Source organism: Oncorhynchus clarkii, chromosome 9, assembly GCF_045791955.1.
Source record: "Oncorhynchus clarkii lewisi isolate Uvic-CL-2024 chromosome 9, UVic_Ocla_1.0, whole genome shotgun sequence".
NCBI lineage: Eukaryota > Metazoa > Chordata > Actinopteri > Salmoniformes > Salmonidae > Oncorhynchus > Oncorhynchus clarkii.
The window spans coordinates 9,468,662-9,494,166 of record NC_092155.1 but is presented as its reverse complement, the minus strand read 5'-3'; the positions used below and the strand labels follow the sequence as shown (position 1 = coordinate 9,494,166).

The window sequence follows — 25,505 nt, the reverse complement described above, 5'->3', positions numbered from 1 at the left end:
ATTGCGTCTCTCCAGTAAGCCACGTTTCCGTGAAGCAAAGAACGTTACAGTCTCTGATGTCCCTCTGGAATGCTACCCTTGCTCGGATTTCATCAACCTTGTTGTCAAGAGACTGGACATTGGCAAGAAGAATGCTAGGGAGTGGTGCGCGCTGTGCCCGTCTCCGGAGTCTGACCAGAAGACCGCCTCGTTTCCCTCTCTTTCGGAGTCGTTTTTTTGGGTCGCTGCATAGGATCCACTCCGTTGTCCTGTTCGTAAGGCAGAACACAGGATCCGCGTCGCGAAAAACATATTCTTGGTCGTACTGATGGTGAGTTGATGCTGATCTTATATTCAGTAGTTCTTCTCGACTGTATGTAATGAAACCTAAGATGACCTGGGGTACTAATGTAAGAAATAACACGTAAAAAAACAAAAAACTGCATAGTTTCCTAGGAACGCGAAGCGAGGCGGCCATCTCTGTCGGCGCCGGAAGTACCAATGACAGACAAAATGAGAAAAACAAATCCAGAAAATCACATTGTAGGATTTTTTATGAATTTATTTGCAAATTATGGTGGAAAAGGAAGTTAAAGCTTGGTTGCAAATGGGTCTTCCAAATGGACAATGACCCCAAGCATACTTCCAAAGTTGTGGCAAAATGGCTTAAGGACAACAAAGTCAAGGTATTGGAGTGGCCATCACAAAGCCCTGACCTCAATCCTATAGAAAAATTGCTGGCAGAACAGAGAAAGCGTGTGCGAGCAAGTAGGCTTACAAACCTGACTCAGTTACACCAGCTCTGTCAGGAGAAATTAAATGAGCCAAAAATTCACCCAACTTTTTATGGAAGGCTACCCGAAACATTTGACCCAAGGTAAACAATTTAAAGGCAATGCTACCAAATACTAATTGATCACAAACTGGTTTAGTAAAATGTTTTTAATGTAATTTGTCCCATCCAGGGTTTGAACCCGTGTTACATATTACAGCAGGAATGCTTTACTATGTTTTACAGTAAGGAAAATATGCTGTAATGTAGTTTACAGTACTATCTGCTGTAAAGCAAAATTATACTACTAAGCTCGCAACTGTGGTGCCAGTATAAAGCTGTAAATTCACAGGGAATAGTTTTACAGTGTAGTAGGAGTGTGGCCACTGGCTTTTGCCCAGACTATATCAATTGGTGGAAGGATTAAATAAAAACTAATTTACTTATTAAAATAAAATATGAAAACATGTAAAAAAATTCATATTCACAATTATGTTCGCAACCGTTTTGTTAAAGCAATAAGGCCCTCGAACCCGGGTATAAATAGTGTGATAATTCCTTCCTAAGGGCTGTCCCCGGCCCGATGCGAACAGCCATTGGTCGGGAGTTATGACACGATAATCCCCGGGTTCTTATTAAGAACACACACTAAAAGGTAAAAAAAAAAAAAAAGGTTTTGAGCAAAATAGTGTTTTTGGTTGAATGAAGAGGTTGAATGAAGAGGTTGAATGAAGAGAAACAATACGTTTTTAAAAATCCATAAATATATTACATGTGAAATTTATATAGGCTACATTGAGGTTTTTCCTTCATTCTTTTAGGCTATCTGGTATTTTTTAATTTATTTGGGATCCCCATTAGTTCCTGCCAAGGCAGCAGCTACTCTTCCTGGGGTCCAAACACACCAAAGCACCCACATTACATATAAAACAACAGATAAAACAGTGAACTATGTTTGTACTGAATGAACTAAAGATAAAACAGTCCATCATATAACCTCCCTACACCACCACATCTCCACAACACAATGTTCAATAACACCATACAACAATGTGTGTGTCTGTATATGGCTGTACCTTTGTGTGTCTCTTCACAGTCCCTGTTGTTCCATAAGGTGTATTTGTATCTGCTTTTTTAAAATCTGATTCTACTGCTTGCATCAGTTACTTGATGTGGAATAGAGTTCCATGTAGTCGTGGCTCTATGTAGTACTGTGGAATAGAGTTCCATGTAGTCATGGCTCTATGTAGTACTGTGGAATAGAGTTCCATGTAGTCGTGGCTCTATGTGGTACTGTGGAATAGAGTTCCATGTAGTCATGGCTCTATGTAGTACTGTGCACCTTCCATCGTCTGTTCTGGACTTGGGGACTGTGAAGAAACCTCTGGTGACATGTCTTGTGGGGTATGCACGGGGGTCTGAGTTGTGTGCTAGTATTTTAGTGCTTAAACCTAAACTTTAGGGGTTAACTGTACACATGCCAAATAGCCTACACAGCCAATCACCAAATAATGCTTTTGGGAAAGGACAGAAAAAGTTCGTATCAAGCCCCGCAGGCAAAAGGGTGCTGTCTTCCTCATAAAATAATAATAAAAGCTGACAGTATTTCAACCGCATCAAATATGTAGCGAAGCTAAACTGAAATCTTATCAGAAACACGTTGGGTCGTTTTCACAGCTTTCTGTTTCCTTTACAACTGGTAAAACTGATGTCATTTGGACATTTTGCACAGAAAATCTTTCCCGTTTGTTTTTTTTTATTGTTGCGTTATTGTAATTTCTCCGCAGTCCCTAAAAGTCTTTGCTCGACGAAAGATGACAGAGAACTTTAGATTGAATCATTCATTCTATGGATCTAGTACATTATTTGTTGAGCAATAATTTATTTTAGTCTTCTAGGGCAACGTATAATTTACAAAAGAGGCTATATGTGTCTAATTATAGACAATAAATTATAAAGCAGAAACATATCTAAATCAGGCAACAACAAAAAATCCTGCACCCCTGTCAAAAAATCTTTCTATTGACTTTGACTGTAGCCTATAGCGCATGTTCTATATTAGGTTAGGGTTGGGTGCAGGCCTCAGATTACTTTATCACGTATAAATCGGTGGTTGCGAATCGGTTATTAGCAATTGTGGGCGGATGCTGGTGAAGTAACAGCTGAATCGCGCACCATTAGTGTTTATGCACTCACCACCCGCTGATACGAACAGAAGCAGACGACAATGCAGATTGAAACCGAGCGTACTTTTTTTGTGAAGGCCACGCGCTTCCTGAAATATTGAGCATTTCTAACCAATTGTGTCGAAAATAGGTGCATTACTCAAGGCTTTGATCAACAGTGTACACTAGTGCCACCTGCAGGTCAAAATAATTTAGAAAAGCCAAATTATTGAACAAAGACGTCGCGCGCGTACGTAGTGAAGCCAAAGACAGGACGGTATGAAGATAGGCAGAAACTGTTCTCTAATAGAAATCCCCGCTCACGCTTGTGGGCGATGTCATGGCGACCTTGGCTAGCGAAAGTCATGCGTAGAAACAGGTCATTGGGTCTAACGGGCTCTCGTGCCGAACTGCGCATGTGCACACTGTAAAACGCACTCCGATATAATTATCATTTATAATATATAAAGTATAAAGTACTTTTTGACAAAAATGAAAACGTGTCAGTTTGTCACTTTCATGAGTAGTAACATGTTCAACTACTTAAGACATTGGCTCGAATCTAGGTTGTGCCTAGATTTCGAGATAATTAACAACTAATTAACAACTCTCATTGATTTATCTAACCCGGCCTGCTTGGTCTGCTTCGCAAGCATTTCCGGAAGTCTAGCAATGTTGCGCCTCTGGGTTTATAGACTCTGTGGTGTAGCCTTTTTGTCTTCTACCAAACCACGATAAGAAATGTAAGCGTCCGCACAGTGCTTCGAAATAAACTTAGCGATTTCAACGCATGCTCCGGTATCATCACTACTGAATGTCCAGCTATCTCTCTGTCGATTGAAAATGTATAAACTAGATGCGTTTCGTGTGTTTTTAAATGAGCGTTTAACGGCGGCTGTTCTGGAGATTTTCGGGGCAGTTGAGAAAACGGTAGTGGAGTACCAAGAGGAGAATGATCGGCTACGAATAATGCTGCGGAGGACACCGGAGATACAACTATGTAGAATAGGTTAGTATGTATATCTACTGTTTTATACACTTTTTGGGTAGCCAGCAGATCTGACCCCGCGTGCTTTCAGCTGCACTAGGGTTAGACCGCATTCCTGTGTATATTAAATGAACTGTTCATCCATTTTGGATGTTATATTGATTTTGTACATCTCTGGGTGATGTTCTATCGATTCCCTGGGTCATTTAATGTTTTCATGTGCATCTGAGTTATCAAGCAGGCAGAAATCCATCCGTTACTATGTAGAACCGTGCTAAAGTCGCGCTCACTACACTGGAAGTTAATAGTAAAACACGTCTCTCATACATGTCATATTTCAATACTGGCCTTGAATGAGCCATTGATCATATTTTTTGAGATAGAACTGTGTAAATGAACAGCTCATTTGAACTATTTGCCTGCCTTTTTAGTCCAGGGTGCATTGCATGGTGCCGTTGTCAGAGATATTATAGAAAGGAGATAGGAATCCCATGAATTAAGTAAAGTATTAACGCTCCACCCAGCAGAGCATGTGGTCATCCCTACTTCCTCTGGCCTGGCGGACTCACTAAACACCAATGCATCTTTTGTAAATAATGTCTGAGTGTTGGAGTGTGCCCCTGGCTATTCATACCTACATTTTAAAAACAAGAAAATGGTGCTGTCTGATTTGCTTAATATGAGGAATTTGAAATAATTTATAGTTTTATAAGTATATTTTAGCAAATACATTTACTTTTGATACTTAAGTATATTTAAAACCAAATACTTTTACATTTAATCAAGTAGTATTTTACTGGGTGACTTTCACTTTTACTTGAGTAACTTTCTATTAAGGTATCTATACTTTTACACTAGTATGACAATCAAGTACTTTTTCCACCACTGCCCTATAGACTCCCATTCACTCCTTGAAGGAGAGCGCTCCTTGTCCCAGAATCACCCAGAATGCACAGCGCGGTCGATTGACGTAGCATGGGCAACGTTTCCCATCTCGTCAAAAAGTATCTCTGCCGTTGAGAATGTTAGACTTCACTCAGTGAGGCACATCAATCTGCAGGTTGAACACGGCGAGGTTGTAGACTCCTAAATTGATGGTGCAGTTTGTTTAGGTGATTTTACAGCTAACTAGCTACTTCACATGCTGATATTGTCCTTGGTATTATTGTGTGTAGCTACGTTTGCTAGCTAGCCAGCCCATAGAGCATTGCATTGTGGATTTTGTAGTCGACTTGAGCTGCAACAGATTTCCACCACAATTTTCCATGTTGCTACCAACTTATTATAACGTCAAAATTAAACATTTGTTCACAAAAAATATTGTTCTCACCTATGTGTTATTTAACACTAAATTAATTACATTATTTCTCATCCCTGGATTGTACGTTTCCTATCCATATCTCGCGCCAGCTCCGTGGTGTCTTAATCTACACATGAGTGCTGTCGGACCCTAGTGCAGCTGTAAGCAAGCGGTCGGATCTGCTGGCTAACTGTTTAGGCTAACAGTGATTACCATTATGGTGGCAGGTAGCCTAGGGGTTAGTCTGATTAATCACGTTGTAATACACTATTCATTTCTATATACAGCCTGAAACTATTGACTGCAAAATCCTGTAAAGGTTCCTTACAAGCCAGAGTGTTGAATAAATTACATTTGAACTTACTTTACCGGTTGTCTATGTTGTTGGTCTTTCAGATGGTTGAAATTTGAGACAAAATATCAATAGGAAAGTATTGTTCATCCAATTTATTATTATTACATTTTTTATATAAGAACGCTGTGGTACTGAAGTTGAAATTTCACCTGGCACAAGCTCAAAACCATGGACAACCGGTAAAGTAAATTCTAATTTTATTTTATTCAACATGTCATTCGTTTCAGGCTGTATATAGGTCAAATCAAACTTTATTTGTCACATGCCCCAAATACAAGTGGAGACCTTGCCATGAAAGGCTTACATACAAGGCCTTAACCAACAGTGCAGTTCAAGAAGAGGTAAGAAAATATTCACCAACAAACGAATGTAAAAAATAATAAAAAGTAACACAAAATATCAATAACGAGGCTTTATACAGGAGTACCGGTACCGAGTCAATATGCGAGGGTACAATAACACATATGGAATCATGCAGTAACCCCCAAAAAAGGGTTAAACAAATCAAAATATATTTGAGATTGTTCAAAAACTTTTGGTCGGTAGTGTACAATAATGTCATCTGTTCTTGCAAAGTGTGGTACATTTTCAACCAACTTTTACTTGCCAAATGGAAGGCACTGGTGTCGTATTAATGAGGGGATTCGATTACGCTGTTCCGGTTGCGTGACCAGGCGATCGAAGCCGGTGAGGGAGTTACGCTCTGCTCAAATAGAACAGTAATCTACTTCGCTCGGTCATATTGTCAACAACGCAGCATCCATTTTCCATAAAACATTTCAAAACGTGCTCACGTCAGCACAGCAATGTTTTTAAGATAGTAATCCGTTAGCTTTCATAGTTTTATAATTCTCAGAGTGGCTCAAGCAATTTCTCCAACCATCAAATTAAATGAGTAGGAGCCGCTGCGTGGGTTGGGAATTTTTAAGAGGTGCATCAACCCGTGGATAGAGCCAGACAGATAGCACGGCGGCCCATTGTGAAATATCGCAGCTCCCTGGCATTAAATCATCAGACTCTGAATTACGCTTTACTCCGCCTGCTCCTACCTCACTTTTGTTTTGAGTTGACTTCGCTGTCGGCCAGAGCCGATCACTTCGCTCACGCCCGGGTGGTAGCCTAATTCCAAAACAAATGCAATCACTTTTCTTCCGTGCGAATTACAGCCCATCCGGACAGCTGAGCCAGTTTATTTTTATTATATTTTTTATTTAACTTAACTAAATAAGTTAAGAACAAGTTAAGAACAAATTCATATTTACAATGGCGGCCTACCCCGGCCAAACCCTAACGAGGTTGGGCCAATTGTGTGCCGCCCTATGGGACTCCCAATCACTTCGGTTGTGATACATCCTGGAATCGAACTAGGGTCTATAGTGACACCTCTAGCGCTGAGATGCAGACTGCTGCGCCACTCGGGAGCCCCAAATTGAATTCCCTCAATCTCTCATGGACAGACGACCAAATTATGCAAGATTTTAGTTTTGGGTTAACTGAAATTAGTGACTAAATTACACAATTGTAGTTTTGGGTTAACTGGGATTAATGTTTTATAAACGTATATTTCTAGTTCCAGGTGTAACTTCGCTAGGTAAAACTCCGCCTTATCTCAGCTCACTGGTCACCATAACAACACCCACCCCTAGCACAGCTCCAGCAGGTATATCTCACTGGTCATCCCCAAAGCCAGCACCTCCTTTGGCTGCCTTTCCTTCCAGTTCTCTGCTGCCAATGACTGGAACGAATTGCAAAAATCGCTGAAGTTGGAGACTTATATCCCTCACTAACTTTAAGCATCAGCTATCTGAGCAGCTTACTGATCGCTGCAGCTGTACAGCCCGTCTGTAAATAGCTCATCCAATCTACCTACCTCATCCCCATATTTGTTTTTATTTACTTTTTTGCACACCAGTATTTCTACTTGCACATCATAATCTGCACATCTGTCACTCCAGTGTTAGTTTGCTAAATTGTCATTACTTCGCTACTATGGCCTATTTATTGCCTGACTCCCTCACGCCATTTGCACACACTGTATATAGACTTTTTCTATTGTGTTATTGACTGTATGTTTGTTTTATTCCATGTGTAACTCTCTGTTGTTGTTTGTGTCGCACTGCTTTGCAATATCTTGGCCAGGCTGCAGTTGTAAATGAGAACTTGTTCAACTGGCCTACCTGGTTAAATAACGGTTAAATAAATAAATGAATACTCGTTTTTTTCCTTGTATTTTTTTTTTGTGTGCAAGACCAAAACATACCACTTGGTGGCAGTAAAACAACAGTTCAACAGTTAAAGACTAAACAACAGTAACAAACAATTGACAATGGCAAAAATAGTGATTGTGTCAAACTTGAGTCTGAGGGGTTAACTAGAGCAAATATGTAATATTTTAAACTGAATTTCTCTGAGCCTATTGCAGGGGAAATGTTTTGTATAGAGTTGATAGCATTTGTGGTTTAGGTCACACTGAGTGGTTTAGGTCACACTGAGTGGTTTAGGTCACACTGAGTGGTTTAGGTCACACTGAGTGGTTTAGGTCACACTGAGTGGTTTAGGTCACACTGAGTGGTTTAGGTCACACTGAGTGGTTTAGGTCACACTGAGTGGTTTAGGTCACACTGAGTGGTTTAGTTCACACTGAGTGGTTTAGTTCACACTGAGTGGTTTAGTTCACACTGAGTGGTTTAGTTCACACTGAGTGGTTTAGTTCACACTGAGTGGTTTAGGTCACACTGAGTGGTTTAGGTCACACTGAGTGGTTTAGTTCACACTGAGTGGTTTAGTTCACACTGAGTGGTTTAGGTCACACTGAGTGGTTTAGGTCACACTGAGTGGTTTAGGTCACACTGAGTGGTTTAGGTCACACTGAGTGGTTTAGGTCACACTGAGTGGTTTAGGTCACACTGAGTGGTTTAGGTCACACTGAGTGGTTTAGGTCACACGGAGTGGTTTAGGTCACACGGAGTGGTTTAGGTCACACTGAGTGGTTTAGGTCACACTGAGTGGTTTAGGTCACACTGAGTGGTTTAGGTCACACTGAGTGGTTTAGGTCACACTGAGTGGTTTAGGTCACACTGAGTGGTTTAGGTCACACTGAGTGGTTTAGGTCACACTGAGTGGTTTAGTTCACACTGGTTTTAGGTCACACGGAGTGGAGTTTAGGTCACACGGAGTGGTTTAGGTCACACGGAGTGGTTTAGGTCACACGGAGTGGTTTAGGTCACACGGAGTGGTTTAGGTCACACGGAGTGGTTTAGGTCACACGGAGTGGTTTAGATCACACGGAGTGGTTTAGGTCACACGGAGTGGTTTAGGTCACACGGAGTGGTTTAGGTCACACTGAGTGGTTTAGGTCACACTGAGTGGTTTAGTGGTGGTTTAGGTCACACGGAGTGGTTTAGTTCACACTGAGTGGTTTAGGTCACACTGAGTGGTTTAGGTCACACTGAGTGGTTTAGGTCACACTGAGTGAACATGTGACCTCTTGTTCCAGAAAATATGCTTTAGTTATGCCGCTGGAGGTTGGAACCTGCTTGGCTATATAGATCATAGAGATCTATCAATTCTGTTAATAATTTAAGAGTTCTATTTAATTATGTGGTATATATATATATAGATCATAGAGATCTATCAATTCTGTTAATAATTTAAGAGTTCTATTTAATTATGTGGTGTGTGTGTGTATATATATAGATCATAGAGATCTATCAATTCTGTTAATAATTTAAGAGTTCTATTTAATTATGTGGTATATATATATAGAGCATTCGGAAAGTATTCAGACCCCCTGACTTTTTCCACATTTTGTTACATTACAGCCTTATTCTAAAATGGATTAAATGTAAAAAAAAATATCCTCATCAATCTACACACACTACTTCATAATGGCAAAGCAAAAACAGGTTTTTATAAATGTTGCACATTTCTAAAAAATAAAAACAGAAATACTTTATTTAGATTAAGTATTCAGACCCTTTGCTATGATACTTGAAATTGAGCTCAGGTACATCCTGTTTCCATTGATCGCACTTCAGATGTTTCTACAACTTGATTGAAGTCTATCTCTGGTAAATTCAGGGAGGTGACCAAGAACCCGATGGTCACTCTGACAGAGCTCCAGAGTTCCTCTGTGGAGATGGGAGAACTTTCCAGAAGGTCAACCATCTCTGCAGAACTTCACAAATCAGGCCAGTTTTTGGTAGAGTGGCCAGATGGAAGCCACACCTCAGTAAAAGGTACATAACATCCTGCTTGGAGTTTGCCAAAAGGCACCTAAAGGACTCTCAGACCATGAGAAACAAGATTCTCTGGGCTGATGAAACCAAGATTGAACTCATTGGCCTGAATGCCAAGCGTTACATCTGGATGAAACCTGACACCATCCCTACGGTGAAACATGCTGGTGGCAGCATCATGCTGTGGGGATGTTTTTCAGCTGCAGGGACTGGGAGACTAGTCAGGATCAAGGGAAAGATGAACAGAGCAAATTACAGAGAGATCCTTGATGAAAACCTGCTCCAGAGCGCTTAGGACCTCAGACCGGAGTGAAGGTTCACCTTTCAACAGGACAACGACCCTTAGCACACTGCCAAAACAATGCAGGACTGACTTGAATGTTCTTGAGTGGCTCAGCCAGAGCCCCGACTTGAACCCGATCTAACATCTCTGGAGAGACCTGAAAATAGCTGTGCAGTGACACTCGCCATCCAACCTGACAGAGCTTGAGAGGATCTGCAGAGAAGAATGGGAGAAACTCTCCAAATACAGGTGTGCCAAGCTTAATCAATTTTAGAATAAGGCTGAAAGGTAACAAAATGTGGAAAAAGGGATCTGAGTACTTTCCGAATGCGCTGTAGGTGAGCTCTGTATCCAGGCTTTATGGCTATGTGACCTCTGTATCCAGGCTTTATAGCTAGGTGACCTCTGTATCCAGGCTTTATAGCTAGGTGACCTCTGTATCCAGGCTTTATGGCTAGGTGACCTCTGTATCCAGGCTTTATGGCTAGGTGACCTCTGTATCCAGGCTTTATAGCTAGGTGACCTCTGTATCCAGGCTTTATGGCTAGGTGACCTCTGTATCCAGGCTTTATAGCTAGGTGACCTCTGTATCCAGGCTTTATAGCTAGGTGACCTCTGTATCCAGGCTTTATAGCTAGGTGATCTCTGTATCCAGGCTTTATAGCTAGGTGACCTCTGTATCCAGGCTTTATGGCTAGGTGACCTCTGTATCCAGGCTTTATGGCTAGGTGACCTCTGTATCCAGGCTTTATAGCTAGGTGACCTCTGTATCCAGGCTTTAAGGCTAGGTGACCTCTGTATCCAGGCTTTATAGCTAGGTGACCTCTGTATCCAGGCTTTATAGCTAGGTGACCTCTGTATCCAGGCTTTATGGCTAGGTGACCTCTGTATCCAGGCTTTATAGCTAGGTGACCTCTGTATCCAGGCTTTATGGCTAGGTGACCTCTGTATCCAGGCTTTATAGCTAGGTGACCTCTGTATCCAGGCTTTATGGCTAGGTGACCTCTGTATCCAGGCTTTATAGCTAGGTGACCTCTGTATCCAGGCTTTAAGGCTATGTGACCTCTGTATCCAGGCTTTATAGCTAGGTGACCTCTGTATCCAGGCTTTATAGCTAGTTGACCTCTGTATCCAGGCTTTATAGCTAGGTGACCTCTGTATCCAGGCTTTATGGCTAGGTGACCTCTGTATCCAGGCTTTATGGCTAGGTGACCTCTGTATCCAGGCTTTATGGCTAGGTGACCTCTGTATCCAGGCTTTAAGGCTAGGTGACCTCTGTATCCAGGCTTTAAGGCTAGGTGACCTCTGTATCCAGGCTTTAAGGCTAGGTGACCTCTGTATCCAGTTTTTATAGCTAGGTGACCTCTGTATCCAGGCTTTATAGCTAGGTGACCTCTGCTCCTCCTCTCCTTCCCTCCAGACTCCCTGCAGCTCTCTGTCTCTGAAGAGGAGGTTCCCCCTGAGCAGCAGCACTGTGAGCAGGAGTGGAGCCCCAATCTGGGACAGAAGGACCCAGAGACCAAACAGATTAAAGAGGAACAGGAGAAAGTCAGGACCTGTCAGGAGGAAGAGCAGCTTCAAGGGCTCTTTGATACCAAAGACTCCATATTCACTCCTTCCTGTGTGAAAAGTGAATGTGGTCTGGAGAACCCATGTCAAGAAGCCATACTAGCTGAATACCCAACTCTCAGTCCACTGAAAGTGTCTAAACTACAGTCGTTTTGTGTGTTTTTAAATGAATGTTTAACGGCATCTGCTGCTATGGAGATTTCCGGTGCAGTTGAGAAAACGGTAGTGGAGTACCAGGAGGAGAATGATCGGCTACGGAGACTGCTGCGGATCACACCGGAGATACAACTATGTAGAATAGGTTCGTATGTAGATCTACTGATAATTAGCTATAGTTCTACTAAATTTAATAAACTGTTTAGGCTTTCAGCGGTCACCATTTCAACAATTTTAATTTGTATTTTTATTACTTTTACCGTGAATGGATAAAAAATACCCCAATGTACAAATGCTTTCCCTGGACAGCAGTGTCACAAATCTGTTCCATTTAACGAGTGTGGAGTAAAATTCTATCTGAACTCTGAACTCTGAAAGATGTTCCGATCTATTCAACGTCCCTTTTGATAAAGCTCAGGATGACGATTTGGTTAAGTGTTAAACGTTTTTATCTAGAAACAGTTGTGATTACAGTTTTGTAAACCTTGAACCCTCAACTTAATTATCATCCAAAAATAACTTTACAAATACAAAAGATACGCTTACTGTTTATCTGTTTTAAAACAGATTTACAAAGAGGTTTTTGTGTCACACGGCTTTGAGATAATGTTTTTTTTGTGTTCCTTTTTGAGTTTCCATGAGCTAAAAATGTGAAATGTTATTGTGCACTCAGGCATGTCTAAAGAGTGTATAGGTAACCTCTGTATCCAGGCTGTATAGGTAACCTCTGTATCCAGGCTGTATAGGTAACCTCTGTATCCAGGCTGTATAGGTAACCTCTGTATCCAGGCTGTATAGCTGGGTAACCTCTGTATCCAGGCTGTATAGCTGGGTAACCTCTGTATCCAGGCTGTATAGCAGGGTAACCTCTGTATCCAGGCTGTATAGCAGGGTAACCTCTGTATCCAGGCTGTATAGCTGGGTAACCTCTGTATCCAGGCTGTATAGCTGGGTAACCTCTGTATCCAGGCTGTATAACAGGGTAACCTCTGTATCCAGGCTGTATAACAGGGTAACCTCTGTATCCAGGCTGTATAGCTGGGTAACCTCTGTATCCAGGCTGTATAGCTGGGTAACCTCTGTATCCAGGCTGTATAGGTAACCTCTGTATCCAGGCTGTATAGGTAACTTCTGTATCCAGGCTGTATAGGTAACCTCTGTATCCAGGCTGTATAACAGGGTAACCTCTGTATCCAGGCTGTATAGGTAACCTCTGTATCCAGGCTGTATAGGTAACCTCTGTATCCAGGCTGTATAGCTAGCTATCCAGGCTGTATAGCTGGGTAACCTCTGTATCCAGGCTGTATAGGTAACCTCTGTATCCAGGCTGTATAGCTGGGTAACCTCTGTATCCAGGCTGTATAGCAGGGTAACCTCTGTATCCAGGCTGTATAGGTAACCTCTGTATCCAGGCTGTATAGGTAACCTCTGCTCCTTCTCTCCTTCCCTCCAGACTCCCTGCAGCTCTCTGTCTCTGAAGAAGAGGTTTCCCCTGATCAGCAGCACTGTGAGCAGGAGTGGAGCCCCAGTCTGGGACAGAAGGACCCAGAGACCAAACAGATTAAAGAGGAACAGGAGGAAGTCAGGACCAGTCAGGAGGAAGAGCAGCTTCAAGGTCTTGAGCCTGATATCATAGAGTTCAAATTCACTCCTTCCTGTGTGAAAAGTGAATGTGATCAGGAGGACCCACTTCAGTCCTTGACTCTTCCCCAAACTAAGACTGAGGAAAACAGAGAGAGAGACTCTAAACCAGTGGATTCCAAACTTTTTGTTACTGTGACCCACTTAAAAGGTCTCGACATTCCCTGTGACCCTCCAGATAATCAGAACAATGCCTTCAGCCACAGTTCAGCTGTAAGCAGTGACCCAGTAGGACTTGACAGTAGCCCACCATTAGATCCCAGTCCACCATTAGATCCCAGTCCACCATTACATCCCAGTCCACCATTAGATCCCAGTCCACCATTGGATCCCAGTCCACCATTGAGGAAACACCATTCCAAACACAGCACCTGTTCTAAAACAACTCACAGCTGCCATGACTGTGGGAAAAGCTTCAGTATCAAGAAGGACCTAACCAGGCATAAACTGACTCACACCGGAGAGAAACCATTTAGCTGTGGTGATTGTGGGAAAAGCTTCAGTCAGAAGGGAGACCTAGGGAGGCACATACTGACTCATACAGGAGAGAAACCTTTTAGTTGTGGTGACTGTGGGAAAAAATTCAATTGCCACTGGCTCCTAACCAGACATAAACTGACTCACACAGGAGAGAAACCATTTAGCTGTGGTGACTGTGGGAAAAGCTTCAATCAGAAGGGTCACCTGAACTTGCACATATTGACTCACACAGGAATAAAACCATTTAGCTGTGGTGACTGTGGGAAAAGCTTCAATCAGAAGGGTCACCTAAACTTTCATATACGGACTCACACAGGAGTGAATCCATTTAGCTGTGAGGACTGTGATAAAAGCTTCAGAAACAAGGGCACCCTAGCCGAACATATACAGATTCACAAAGGAGAGAAACAACATGGCTGCTCAATCTGTGGCAAAAGTTTCACTCATAAAACAAATCTTCTGAGGCATGTGGATAAAGTCCACAATGGAAGAAAACAGGAATAAAAACTGAAAGACTAAAGAAAATTAGGATAAAGATGTTCTGTCAGAAGATGGGAATAACAGGCATGATGTGGGCAACACACTTAGGAAAGCAAAGCAAATCTGGATCATTCTTTGCTTTGGGGTCCAAATGAATAGGTGTGTGATGAAATGGTACATAGTCACAAGTCTGCTGATCGAAGTCTGTTGATGTTTTCACGTAATTACAAAATAGGAATTCCTGGGCATTTGTTTAGTAATTTCTCTCATAACGTCTGATATTATTGATACATAAAATACAATTCCCGAAAAGGTTGCCTTAATAAACCTCCAAGAGAAATCTCAACAGATGTCACCTAATGCTGCTCATTCATGATATTGATTTAATCTTGTATAGATGATATACAGTTGACTCCCGATGGAGAATGGATTCTCCCAGATCAGCCTAAACCTCTTTGTCGACATGTAAACTCAGCAAAAAAAGAAACGCCCTCTGCGTTTATTTTAAGCAAACTTAAACTCTTCCACCAAGGCACCTGCAAGTTCCCGGACATTTCTGAGGGGGGAATGGCCCTAGCCCTCACCCTCCGATCCAACAGGTCAATGGGATTGAGATCCGGGCTCTTCGCTGGCCATGGCAGAACACGGACATTCCTGTCTTGCAGGAAATCACACATAGAACGATGGCTGGTGGTATTGTCATGTCAGGTTGAGCCTGCAGGAAGGGTACCACATGAGGGAGGAGGATGTCTTCCCTGTAACGCACAGCGTTGTGATTGCCTGCAATGACAACAAGCTCAGTCTGATGATGCTGCGACCCCCCCCCCGACCATGACGGACCCTCCACCTCCAAATCGATCCCGCTCCAGAGTAAAGACCTCGGTGTAAGGCTCATTCCTTCGACGATAAACGCAAATCCGATCATCACCCCTGGTGAGACAAAACCGCGACTCGTCAGTGAAGAACACTTTTTGCCAGTTCTGTCTGGTCCAGCGACAGTAGGTTTGTGCCCATAGGTGGCGTTGTTGCCGGTGAGGTCTGGTGAGGACCTGCCTTACAACAGGCCTACAAGCCCTCAGTCCAGCCTCTCTCAACCTATTGCCGACAGTCTGAGGACTGATGGAGGGATTCCTGGTGTAACTCGGGCAGTTGTTGTTGCCATCCTGAACCTGTCCCGCAGGTGTGATGTTCGGATGTACCGATCCTGTGCAGGTGCTGTTACACGTGGTCTGCCACTGCGAGGACGATCAGCTGTCCGTCCTGTCTCCCTGTAGCGCTGTCTTAGGCGTCTCACCGTACGGACATTGCAATTTATTGCCCTGGCCACATCTGCAGTCCTCATGCCTCCTTGCAGCATGCCTAAGGCACATTCACGCAGATGATCACAGACCCTGGTCATCTTTCTTTTGGTGTTTTTCAGAGTCTGTAGAAAGGCCTCTTTAGTGTCCTAAGTTTTCATAACTGACCTTAATTGCCTACCGCCTGTAAACTGTTAGTGTCTTAATGACCGTTCCACAGGTGCATGTTCATTAATTGTTTATGGTTCATTGAACAAGCATGGGAAACAGTGGTTTAAACCCTTTACAATGAAGATCTGTGAAGTTATTTGGATTTTTACGAATTATCTTTGAAAGACAGGGTCCTGAAAAAGGGACGTTTTTTTTGTTGTAGCTGAGTTTAGTTATTGTTTCCCTTTACTACTGATCTGTAGGTTGCCTTAATAAACCTTCATCCAGCTGGCAGCGCTGTTTCTGGGTTCGCCGCCCACTAGAATTACGACTTTTCAATTGTTTTTGACTAGATCACGTAAGTAGAATGCTTCCACTAGTTACCACAGCCAGAAAAATAAAAAAATGGCTATATTGTAAAAATAAATCAGCAATTTAAGGTTAGGGCTAAGCATAAGGTTAGCAGTGTGGAGCAAGGTTAGGTTTAAAATCACATTTAAAAAAGACAAAATTGTAGAAATGGGCGGGGTCTATGACTTTATGGCTGTGGTAACTAATGACGACCACCTCGACTTGATTTTGCCTTCATTGTGTGGAGTAAAGATTGACATGTTAACAACCAGGCTACTCAACTCCCATTCCACATAAAATGTGTAAACTACAGTTGTTGCATGTGTTTTTATTACATTTATATAGTAACTCCAGACAAGCACACCTGACTAAACTTGTGAACTAATCATCAAGCCCCTGATGAGTTGAATGACGAAGTTGGGTAGCGCTGCCCCAGCGCAATAGAGTACCACAGTATGAGTCATATTATCCATAAAAGCTAGCGGTCAAACAAGGAAATGGTTCCAGTTGTTTTTCCAGCATACATTTTTCTCATAGTGGATTTTAGAAACACTTAAAATAATTTCCCCTGGCGTGACGTTTTGATAAACGTGTGAATCTCTCTAGGACAAGTTGACTTTTGGACAATATATTCGGCTCTATTTACACCCCGAAATGAAACCCTAATTAGCTGCTAATGTGGCTATCGAAAAGAACTACAAATGCCATGATGATCTGCATGAGACTGCAGAATCGAGGCAAAGGTAAGAATCTCTGGATTAACTATCTAATATATAGTAATGAATAAATTGACTACATTTCTTTAAATTGGCAATTCTGTGAATTGTCCTGTGCAAGTTTTAAATTGACACCATATCTGTTAGTAAAGGTGTCCACTAGAGATGACGTGCAAGAGCTTGTTTTACAGTATTATGACACCACCACTGTAGGGCTCTATTACTGAGTTCTCGTAATCCGAGTCGGAGTGCACCGGTTTATGGCCTGTGACGTGAATGGGCAAAACCGGTGAGGGAGGACCGCGCTACTCGGTCATGTTGTCAATAAGGCAGCATGGTGCATCGTGGTACATCTATTTTCCATACAATATATGTACACGTTTTCATTTGGAAGGCAATTAAAGCATTTTATCAAAATCGTTCACTTTTGTTTGTGAAAGCACAGAAAGCACACTCATTACTCCACATTCTTAATCTAGCCTAGGCTACATCATTTTTGCCATGGGCTTTGAACGGGCACTGGGTCACACCCAGGAGGCATTTCCAAAACAAATGCAATCACTTTTTCCCCACTTCCAACTCCTCACACCGGGGTAACCCGGGACAGATAATCAAATCCCTTCAATTCCTATAGAATTTTTAAACAACCCTGTGGATCATTCTCCGACAACCCTGAATGCAGGTCAAACTACTGTATGACCCAAGTAAGGGATAATCAATAAGGGGCTATGAGTTCTCTGGAAAATAATGAATTCATCATTCCACGAAGCACTAGCAGAATGGAACTAACCTACGGAGTTGCATATTATTGTCCAGAGAACAGATAGAGCCCTGAGTTGAATATCCCTTTTATTTCAGAGCTGTACTTTTTTTAAAATTATTATTTTATTTTACTAGGCAAGTCAGTTAAGAACAAATTCTTATTTTCAATGACGGCCTAGGAACAGTGGGTTAACTGCCTGTTCAGGGGCAGAACGACAGATTTGGCAGTTAACCCACTGTTCCCAGGCCGTCATTGAAAATAAGAATTTGTTCTTAACTGACTTGCCTAGTTAAATAAAGAAGAAAAAAAAGAATGGCTTGAGATAAGACTTGCTCTATGTCAGATCGAACAGGCCCTGAGTGGAACATCCCTGCCTGGGTACGCATTGGAAGAGGAAGTCTGCAGGCGAGATGATTTGAAAGTCATAAGAATCTCTTCAGTGGCATACGGTTCCAGACTCCAAAGTGACCATTTTTAGGTTGTTCTGAATTCAATAGCTCAAATGCCACAAAATCTGTATCATCAAAAGCATGCGCATAAATCATCTATTTTGTGCCTGTCTTTAGCTTCAGGTGGGGAGATTACTTTAAAGTGCTTGATATGATGACACACGTACAGCGGTTGTTCCACCATCGTGAACATGTATGAACCCCTCTGTCCTCAAGAAATAACTTGAACTTAACTGCAAAAAGGTTGATCCTCTTCCAATGCGTACCCAGGCAGGGATGTTCCACTCAGGGCCTGTTCGATCTGACATAGAGCAAGTCTTAAGCGCAATCTCAAATGTTGTTCTTTGCCAACACTGTAAGCCTGATAAACACACACACACTATACGATACAATTATTAAACATAAGAATGAGTGAGAGTTTTTGTCACAACCCGACTCGTGGGAAGTGACAAAGCGCTCTTATAGGACCAAGGCACAAATAATAATAATCAATAATTGATCTTTATTTAGCCATCTTACATGTAAAACTTTATTTGTTCATCAAAAATTGTGAATAACTCACCACAGGTTAATGTGAAGGGTGTGCTTGAAAGGATGAACATAACTACAATGTTGGGTTGTATTGGAGAGAGTCTCAGTCTTGAATCATTTTCGACAAACAGTCTGTGCCTGTATTTAGTTTTCATGCTAGTGAGGGCTGAGAATCCACTCTCAAATAGGTACGTGGTTGCAAAGGGCATCAGTGTCTTAACAGCACGATTTGCCAAGGCAGGATACTCTGAGCGCAGCCCTATGCAGAAATCTGGAAGTGGCTTCTGATTAAATTAAATTTTCACAGAACCGCTTGTTGCAATTTCGATGAGGCTCTCTTGTTCAGATATCGGTAAGTGGACTGCAGGCAGGGCATGAAAGGATAACAAATCCAGTTTGTGTCATCCGTTTCGGGAAAGTACCTGTGTAATTGCACACCCAACTCACTCAGGTGATTCGCTGTATCACATTTGACATTGTCCATAAGCTTGAGTTCATTTGCACACAAAATCATACAATGATGGAAAGACCTGTGTGTTGTCCTTGTTAATGCAGACAGAGAAGAGCTCCAACTTCTTAATCATAGCCTCAATTTCATCCTGCACATTGAATGTAGTTGCGAAGAGTCCCTGTAATCCTAGATTCAGATCATTCAGGCGAGAAAAAACATCCCTCAGTCGTGTGAGAAACTCATCATCATCAAGCGGTCAGACAAGTGAAAATTATGGTCAGTAAAGAAATGTTAATCTCTCAATTAAAAAAAAAACATGTCAATACTTTGCCCCTTGACAACCAGCACAACCAGTATGTTGCAAAAGTGTTACATGGTCGCTGTCCATATCCTTAATGATTGCTATTTGATGCTACAGCGTCTCAAGGGGGGGTTCAACCAAAGGGAGTATGCAAGACACACAAGTTTAGTTCACCTGGTCCTGCTTAGGAGCAAACCGAACCTAGTATGTGGACGCTTTAAGCCTGACGCAGTTCCACCTCCAACACCGCCAAAACAACCCCTATGCAGATGTCGGGTTAAAGCGGATCTGATTGAATAGAGCGCTAGGTGTTTTGAGTTGGATAGGGTGCTGTAACAGCTGATCAAATGTTGCACACGTTTGGAATTCTACTTGTCATATAGTGTCTGACTTGTAAATAGCGGAATATTTTGAATTAGCTTTCAAATTTGCTCTTTAACTGTTTACATGATGGGAATTGATTCTCAGTGTCTAGGTCTTCAATTGTGGCCTGCCTCTTCTCCCTCCATTCAACAAACACCTTATCAGACCAAGGTGGAACAAAATAATGATTCAAACATATTTGGAGTGTCTATAGTGGTATCCGTCACCTTTATAAACATGTTTAATCTGGTTTAGAATTCTTAAAGAATTTCTCAAAACAAAGTTATTGTCTGTCAGTTTGTTTTGGACACTCTGCTTTGGAGAAAAGCATGGCTGGAAGAGAGGAATTTATTGTGAACCTGCCTTCCATATTTAGACTGACTCCCCCTTGTTGGCTAAAACAGTAGGGAAACCCGTAAATTTTGTCTTTTAAAATGAGAAAAATAATAATAAAATGATAATCCTAGATCACCTTATTGCTTGTTGTAACGGGTGGCAGATAGCCTAGCTGTTAAGAGCGTTGGGCCAGTAACCGAAAGGTCGCGGGTTTGAATCCCTGAGCCAGCAAGGCGGAAGAATCTGCCGTTCTGCCCTTGAGCAAGGCAATTAACCCCCAACAATAACTGCTCCCCGGACACCGATGACATGGATATCGATGAAGGCAGCCTCCCCCCCCCCCCCCCCCCCTCTACGTTAATGCAGCTGCCAAACACACTGAAACCATTAGATGCAGTTTATCACAGAGCACTACACTCTATTACGGGCGACAGGTTCACATCACTGCATTCTGTATCAGAAAGTAGGTTGGCCCTCCTTGAAGTCTTGCAGATCGATGCAATGCTCTTTCTTGGTTCATAAATCTATTTTACAAAATAAATCACTTTTAAGACGTACAAGTAACCAAAGATGGTTAACTCTGGATATTCCTTTGTTCTCTACAGAGTTAGGTAAACTTCCTTGTGGAATAATCTCAAAAAGTCTCAAATTTGATGATTTGGTGCCTTAGGGCATTTCAGACAGCTGATTGAGGACCTTATTTAATGTAGAATGTGTTTGTTTTCTATGACTGTGTTTCGTATCGGGTCTTTGCTTTTCATAGTGTATTGAATGTGTGTATTTGTGTAATTACAGGGCTCATCTGTAAAAGAGACCTTGGTCTCAGCATGTGTAACGGATGTGAAACGGCTAGCTTAGTTAGCGGTGGTGCGCGCAAAATAGTGTTTCAATCGGTGACGTCACTTGCTCTGAGACCTTGAAGTAGTAGTTCCCCTTGTTGTGTGTGCAGAGGGTCTCTGGTTCGAGCCCGGGTATGGGCGAGGGGACGGTTTAAAGTTATACTGTTACACATTCCTCCCTGTTAAAATAAATATTCTGACCTCATTCAAACTAATGCTACACAGTCAACTCCTGATGAAAATGGATGATTCCAGATTATCCTATATTTATGATATTAATCCACTGTTTGTCTACATGTAATGATCATTTCCCTTTTACCAGGCTGCCATGCACAGTAGTAAACCTCCATCCAGCTTTCGGCGCTGTTGCTCCTTTCCGGGTTTGCCACCAACTAGTTTGAACCGATGTATCACAGATAGAACAATGTGACAGATATTTCACCGGATATATAAATGTGAAGCATTTGCTTGGCGTTCCCACTCCTTACCAAATATGGTAGTGAGAGGAAGCACAGTGCCCGGCAGTGGGAGAAGATGGATGGAGATGGATTTTGGCCGAAATTATTCAAATGTTCTCATTATTGGATCGCAATGAAGTTTTCTGTTCCCAAAGTTAAGCTTTGAAGACTTTATCCTGTGCAAAAGTCTTTCAACATCGCTTTGTCTAAAAGGAGTGCAAAGGCGAATTTAGTTATTGCACAAGGATAGGCGTTCCCTAACGGCAAAGTGCGGATGTATGCTAGAACGGTCCAATAGGATCTCGTTAGCTCGTGCATGGCTCTGCCCACCGCCTTGCTTGTTCTGCCCACTATGATAATTTATTCCCATTGGAAACGAAAGGCTGTGGTCTATCTTGGTTTAGTTATGCAAGTCTTTGGAGCTATTTTCCTAAATTCCTTGACTAGAACACGGAAGTAGGATTGGATACGACTGTGTCACAGACAGAAGGGGATTTAGTTATACATGTCTTTGACTTTGTTTTGAATTCCCTGCGTGGAGTAACGAAAGATCAACTGAATAAACTGAAGACTGAAAATGTCTAAACTACAGTTGCTGCGTGTGTTTTTGAATGATCGTTTAACGGCGGCTGCTGTAGAGATTTTCGGGGCAGTTGAGAAAACGGTAGTGGAGTACCAGGAGGAGAATGATCGGCTACGGAGAATGCTGCGGAGGACACCGGAGATACAACTATGTGGAATAGGTACGTATTTAGATACATACTGGTAGCGAGCAATAGTTAGTTCTACCTTATTGATAAGCTATTTGTGCTAAAAGTGATCCCCATATAGTACCTTTTAAGAAGCTGTTTTTAAACCACGCATGGATAAAAACATTGTCATAAAAAAACAGGAAGTGATTTGAATGTATTCTTTAACAAATGGAACAGCTTTTAGAAATTAATCTTATTCTCCAGGCTGTATCACATCCGGCTGTGATTGGGAGTCCCATAGGGCGCACAATTGGCCAAGCGTCGTCCAGGTTAGGGTTTGGCCAGGGTAGGCCGTCATTGTATATAATCATTTGTTCTTAACTGATTTGCCTAGTTAAATTAAAAAAAAAAAAATAATAATATTATCTTCAATTCATTGAGAAGTAGTTGAAAGATTTTTAAAAAAAAATGTATTTAACCAGGTAGGCCAGTTGAGAACAAGTTCTCATTTACAACTGCAACCTGGCCAAGATAAAACAAAGCAGTGCGACCAAAAAACAACACAGAGTTACACGTGGGATAAACAAGGGTACAGTCAATAACACAATAGAAAAGTCTATATATAGTGTGTGCAAATGGAGTAAGGAGGTAAGGCAATACATAGGCCATTGTAGTGAAGTAATTACAATTTAGCAAATGAACACTGGAGTGATTGATGTGCAAGTAGAGATACTGGTGTGCAAAAGAGGGAAAAAAAAGTAAATAAACTAAATGGGGATGAGGTAGGTAGATTGGATGGGCTATTTACAGATGGGCTATGTACAGCTGCAGCGATCGGTTAGCTGCTCAGATAGCTGATGCTCACAGTTAGTGAGGGAGATATAAGTCTCCAACTTCAGCGATTTTTGCAATTTGTTCAAGTCATTGGCAGCAGAGAAGTGGAAGGAAAGGCGGCTAAAGGAGGTGTTGGCTTTGGGGATGACCAGTGAGATATACCTGCTGGAGCGCGTGCTACGGGTGGGTGCTGCTATGGTAACCAGTGATCTGAGATAAGGCGGAGCTATACCTAGCAAAGACTTATAGATGACCTGGAGCCAGTGGGTGTGGCGACGAATATGTAGTGAGGGCCAGCCGACGAGAGAATACAAAACGGATGGCACTGTGATAGACTGCATCCAGTTTGCTGAGTAGAGTGTTGGAGGCTATTTTGTAAATGACATCGCCGAAGTCGAGGATTGGTAGGATAGTCAGTTTTACGAGGGTAGCAGCGTGAGTGAAGGAGGCTTTGTTGCGAAATAGGAAGCTGATTCTAGATTTAATTTTGGATTGGAGATGCTTAATATGAGTCTGGAAGGAGTTTTTACAGTCTAGCCAGACACCTAGTTTTTAGCCAGATTCTAGTTTTACAGTTATTGAATTGGAGATACAGTTTATCCAGTCTTGAATTTACTGTCTTTAATCCAAATTGACCCCAACCCTGATGTCTGATGTCTAGGTAACCTCTGCTCCTCGTCTCCTTCCCTCCAGAATCCCTGCAGCTCTCTGTCTCTGAAGAGGACTTTCCCCCTGAGCAGCAGCACTGTGAGCAGGAGTGGAGCCCCAGTCTGGGGCAGAAGGACCCAGGGCCCACACAGATTAAAGAGGAAGAGGAGGAAGTCAGGACCAGTCAGGAGGAAGAGCAGCTTCAAGGTCTGGAGCCTGATATCATGGAGTTCATATTCACTCCTTCAGGTGTGAAAAGTGAATGTGATCAGGAGGACCCACTTCAGTCCTTGGCTCTTCCCCAAACCAAGACTGTGGAGAACAGAGGGAGAGACTCTAAACCAGTGGATCTCAAACCTTTTGTTACTGTGACCCACTTAAAAGGTCTCGACATTCCCTGTGACCCTACAGATACTCAAAATATTGCCTTCAGCCACAGCTCAGCCATAAGCAGAGACCCAGTAGGACTCGACAGCAGCCCACCATTGCATCCTAAACCACCATTGGATCAAAACCCACCAATGGGGGAACACGGTTCCAAACTCAGCACCACGTCTAGAAAAACTCACCACTGCCGTGACTGTGGTGAAATGTTTCTTCTGAAAGCTGACCTGCAGAGGCACGTGACTCTTACCAAGAATATAATCAGTGAATGCCGCTTCTGCAATAAACAATACAATTCCACCTGTAAATTGAAGGCCCATATCCAACTCTGTCACATTGAGATATCCTGCACATGCCCTGTTTGTGGCAAGACCATCAAACACAAAGGAGATCTGTCCAGGCACATGAGTATTCACACAGGAGAAAAACCATTTAGCTGTGGTGACTGTGGAAAAAGCTTCAATCAGAAGGGGCACCTGAACTTGCACATACTGAGTCACACAGGAGAGAAACCATTTAATTGTAGTGACTGTGGGAAAAGCTTCTATCAGAAGGGAGACCTAGGGAATCATATGCTGACTCACACACAAGAGAAACCATTTAGCTGTGGGGACTGTGGGAAAAGCTTCTATCAGAAGGGACACCTTACAGATCATATACGGACTCACACAGGAGAGAAACCATTTAGCTGTGGTGACTGTGGGAAAAGCTTCAATTTGAAGGGAAACCTAAGAAAGCATAAACTGACTCACACAGGAGAGAAACCATTTAGCTGTACTGACTGTGGCAAAAGCTTCAGTCAAAAGACTAACTTGCTGACGCATGTCAAAAACATCCACAAAGGAAGAAAACAGTATGAATAAGTGAAAGAATAAAGAAAATTAGGATCAAAATGTTCTGTCAGAAGATAGGAATAACAGGCAGGATGTGGACAGCACTCGTAGGAAAGGAAAGCTACTCTGGATAATTTATGCGTTTGGTTCGAGATCAATAGATGGGGGTATGATGGATTTACTATTGTAAAACATTCTATATGAATACAGTTTGATTTGAATTATGATGTAATGCTTAAACATTACACAGCATCGTAGGAAGCTCACAGGTCTGCTGTTCAGTCTGTTTTCACGTTATTAGAAACAGGAATTCCTGGTTATTTGTTTTCGAATGTCTCTCAGGTGATGAGAGAATGGTCTGACTGATGCGATTGACACATTAAAACGTTAAAACACTTTCTGTATAATATCTCATCAAACTATTTCCCATCGATTTTTGACCAAATCTTGCTCATTCATGATATTGATTTCAGATTTTATGGAGTAATGATATACAGTAGACTCCTGAGAATTGATTAAAAGCATTCCATGTGAAGCTGGTTGAGAGAAAATAGTAAAAATAAAGAAAAACCCTTTTTAAAATGTTTTAATTTAAATGATTATACAAAATTCTTGCAACCAATAGAATGTTATATATATGGGGGATACAACCTTCACAGCTCTGCAGAGTTTTGCTGCTTAGTTAAATATATGGCAAATATA

General features: G+C 42.1%; 1 protein-coding gene across 1 annotated transcript; it reads left to right on the top strand.

The window, feature by feature from the left end:
* Positions 1 to 3,601: 3,601 nt before the first annotated feature.
* Positions 3,602 to 25,185, top strand: LOC139417035 (gastrula zinc finger protein xFG20-1-like). Its single transcript, XM_071166270.1, has 6 exons — positions 3,602 to 3,925; positions 11,501 to 11,950; positions 13,259 to 14,429; positions 15,515 to 15,586; positions 21,983 to 22,155; positions 23,632 to 25,185. Exons 1-6 carry the CDS (start codon positions 3,760 to 3,762, stop codon positions 24,831 to 24,833), a joined length of 3,234 nt encoding a protein of 1,077 aa, XP_071022371.1. The 5' UTR covers positions 3,602 to 3,759; the 3' UTR covers positions 24,834 to 25,185.
* Positions 25,186 to 25,505: the final 320 nt, after the last annotated feature.

Bases quoted from the DNA above. Each gene is read 5' to 3' on its own strand.
- LOC139417035 (XM_071166270.1), top strand. From the start codon at position 3,760: ATGTATAAACTAGATGCGTTTCGTGTGTTTTTAAATGAGCGTTTAACG. The intron at 14,430-15,514 runs AAAACTGAAAGA...TATTGCCGACAG, and splicing joins AATGGAAGAAAACAGGAATA to TCTGAGGACTGATGGAGGGA. The intron at 15,587-21,982 runs GTGTGATGTTCG...AATAAACTGAAG, and splicing joins ATCCTGAACCTGTCCCGCAG to ACTGAAAATGTCTAAACTAC.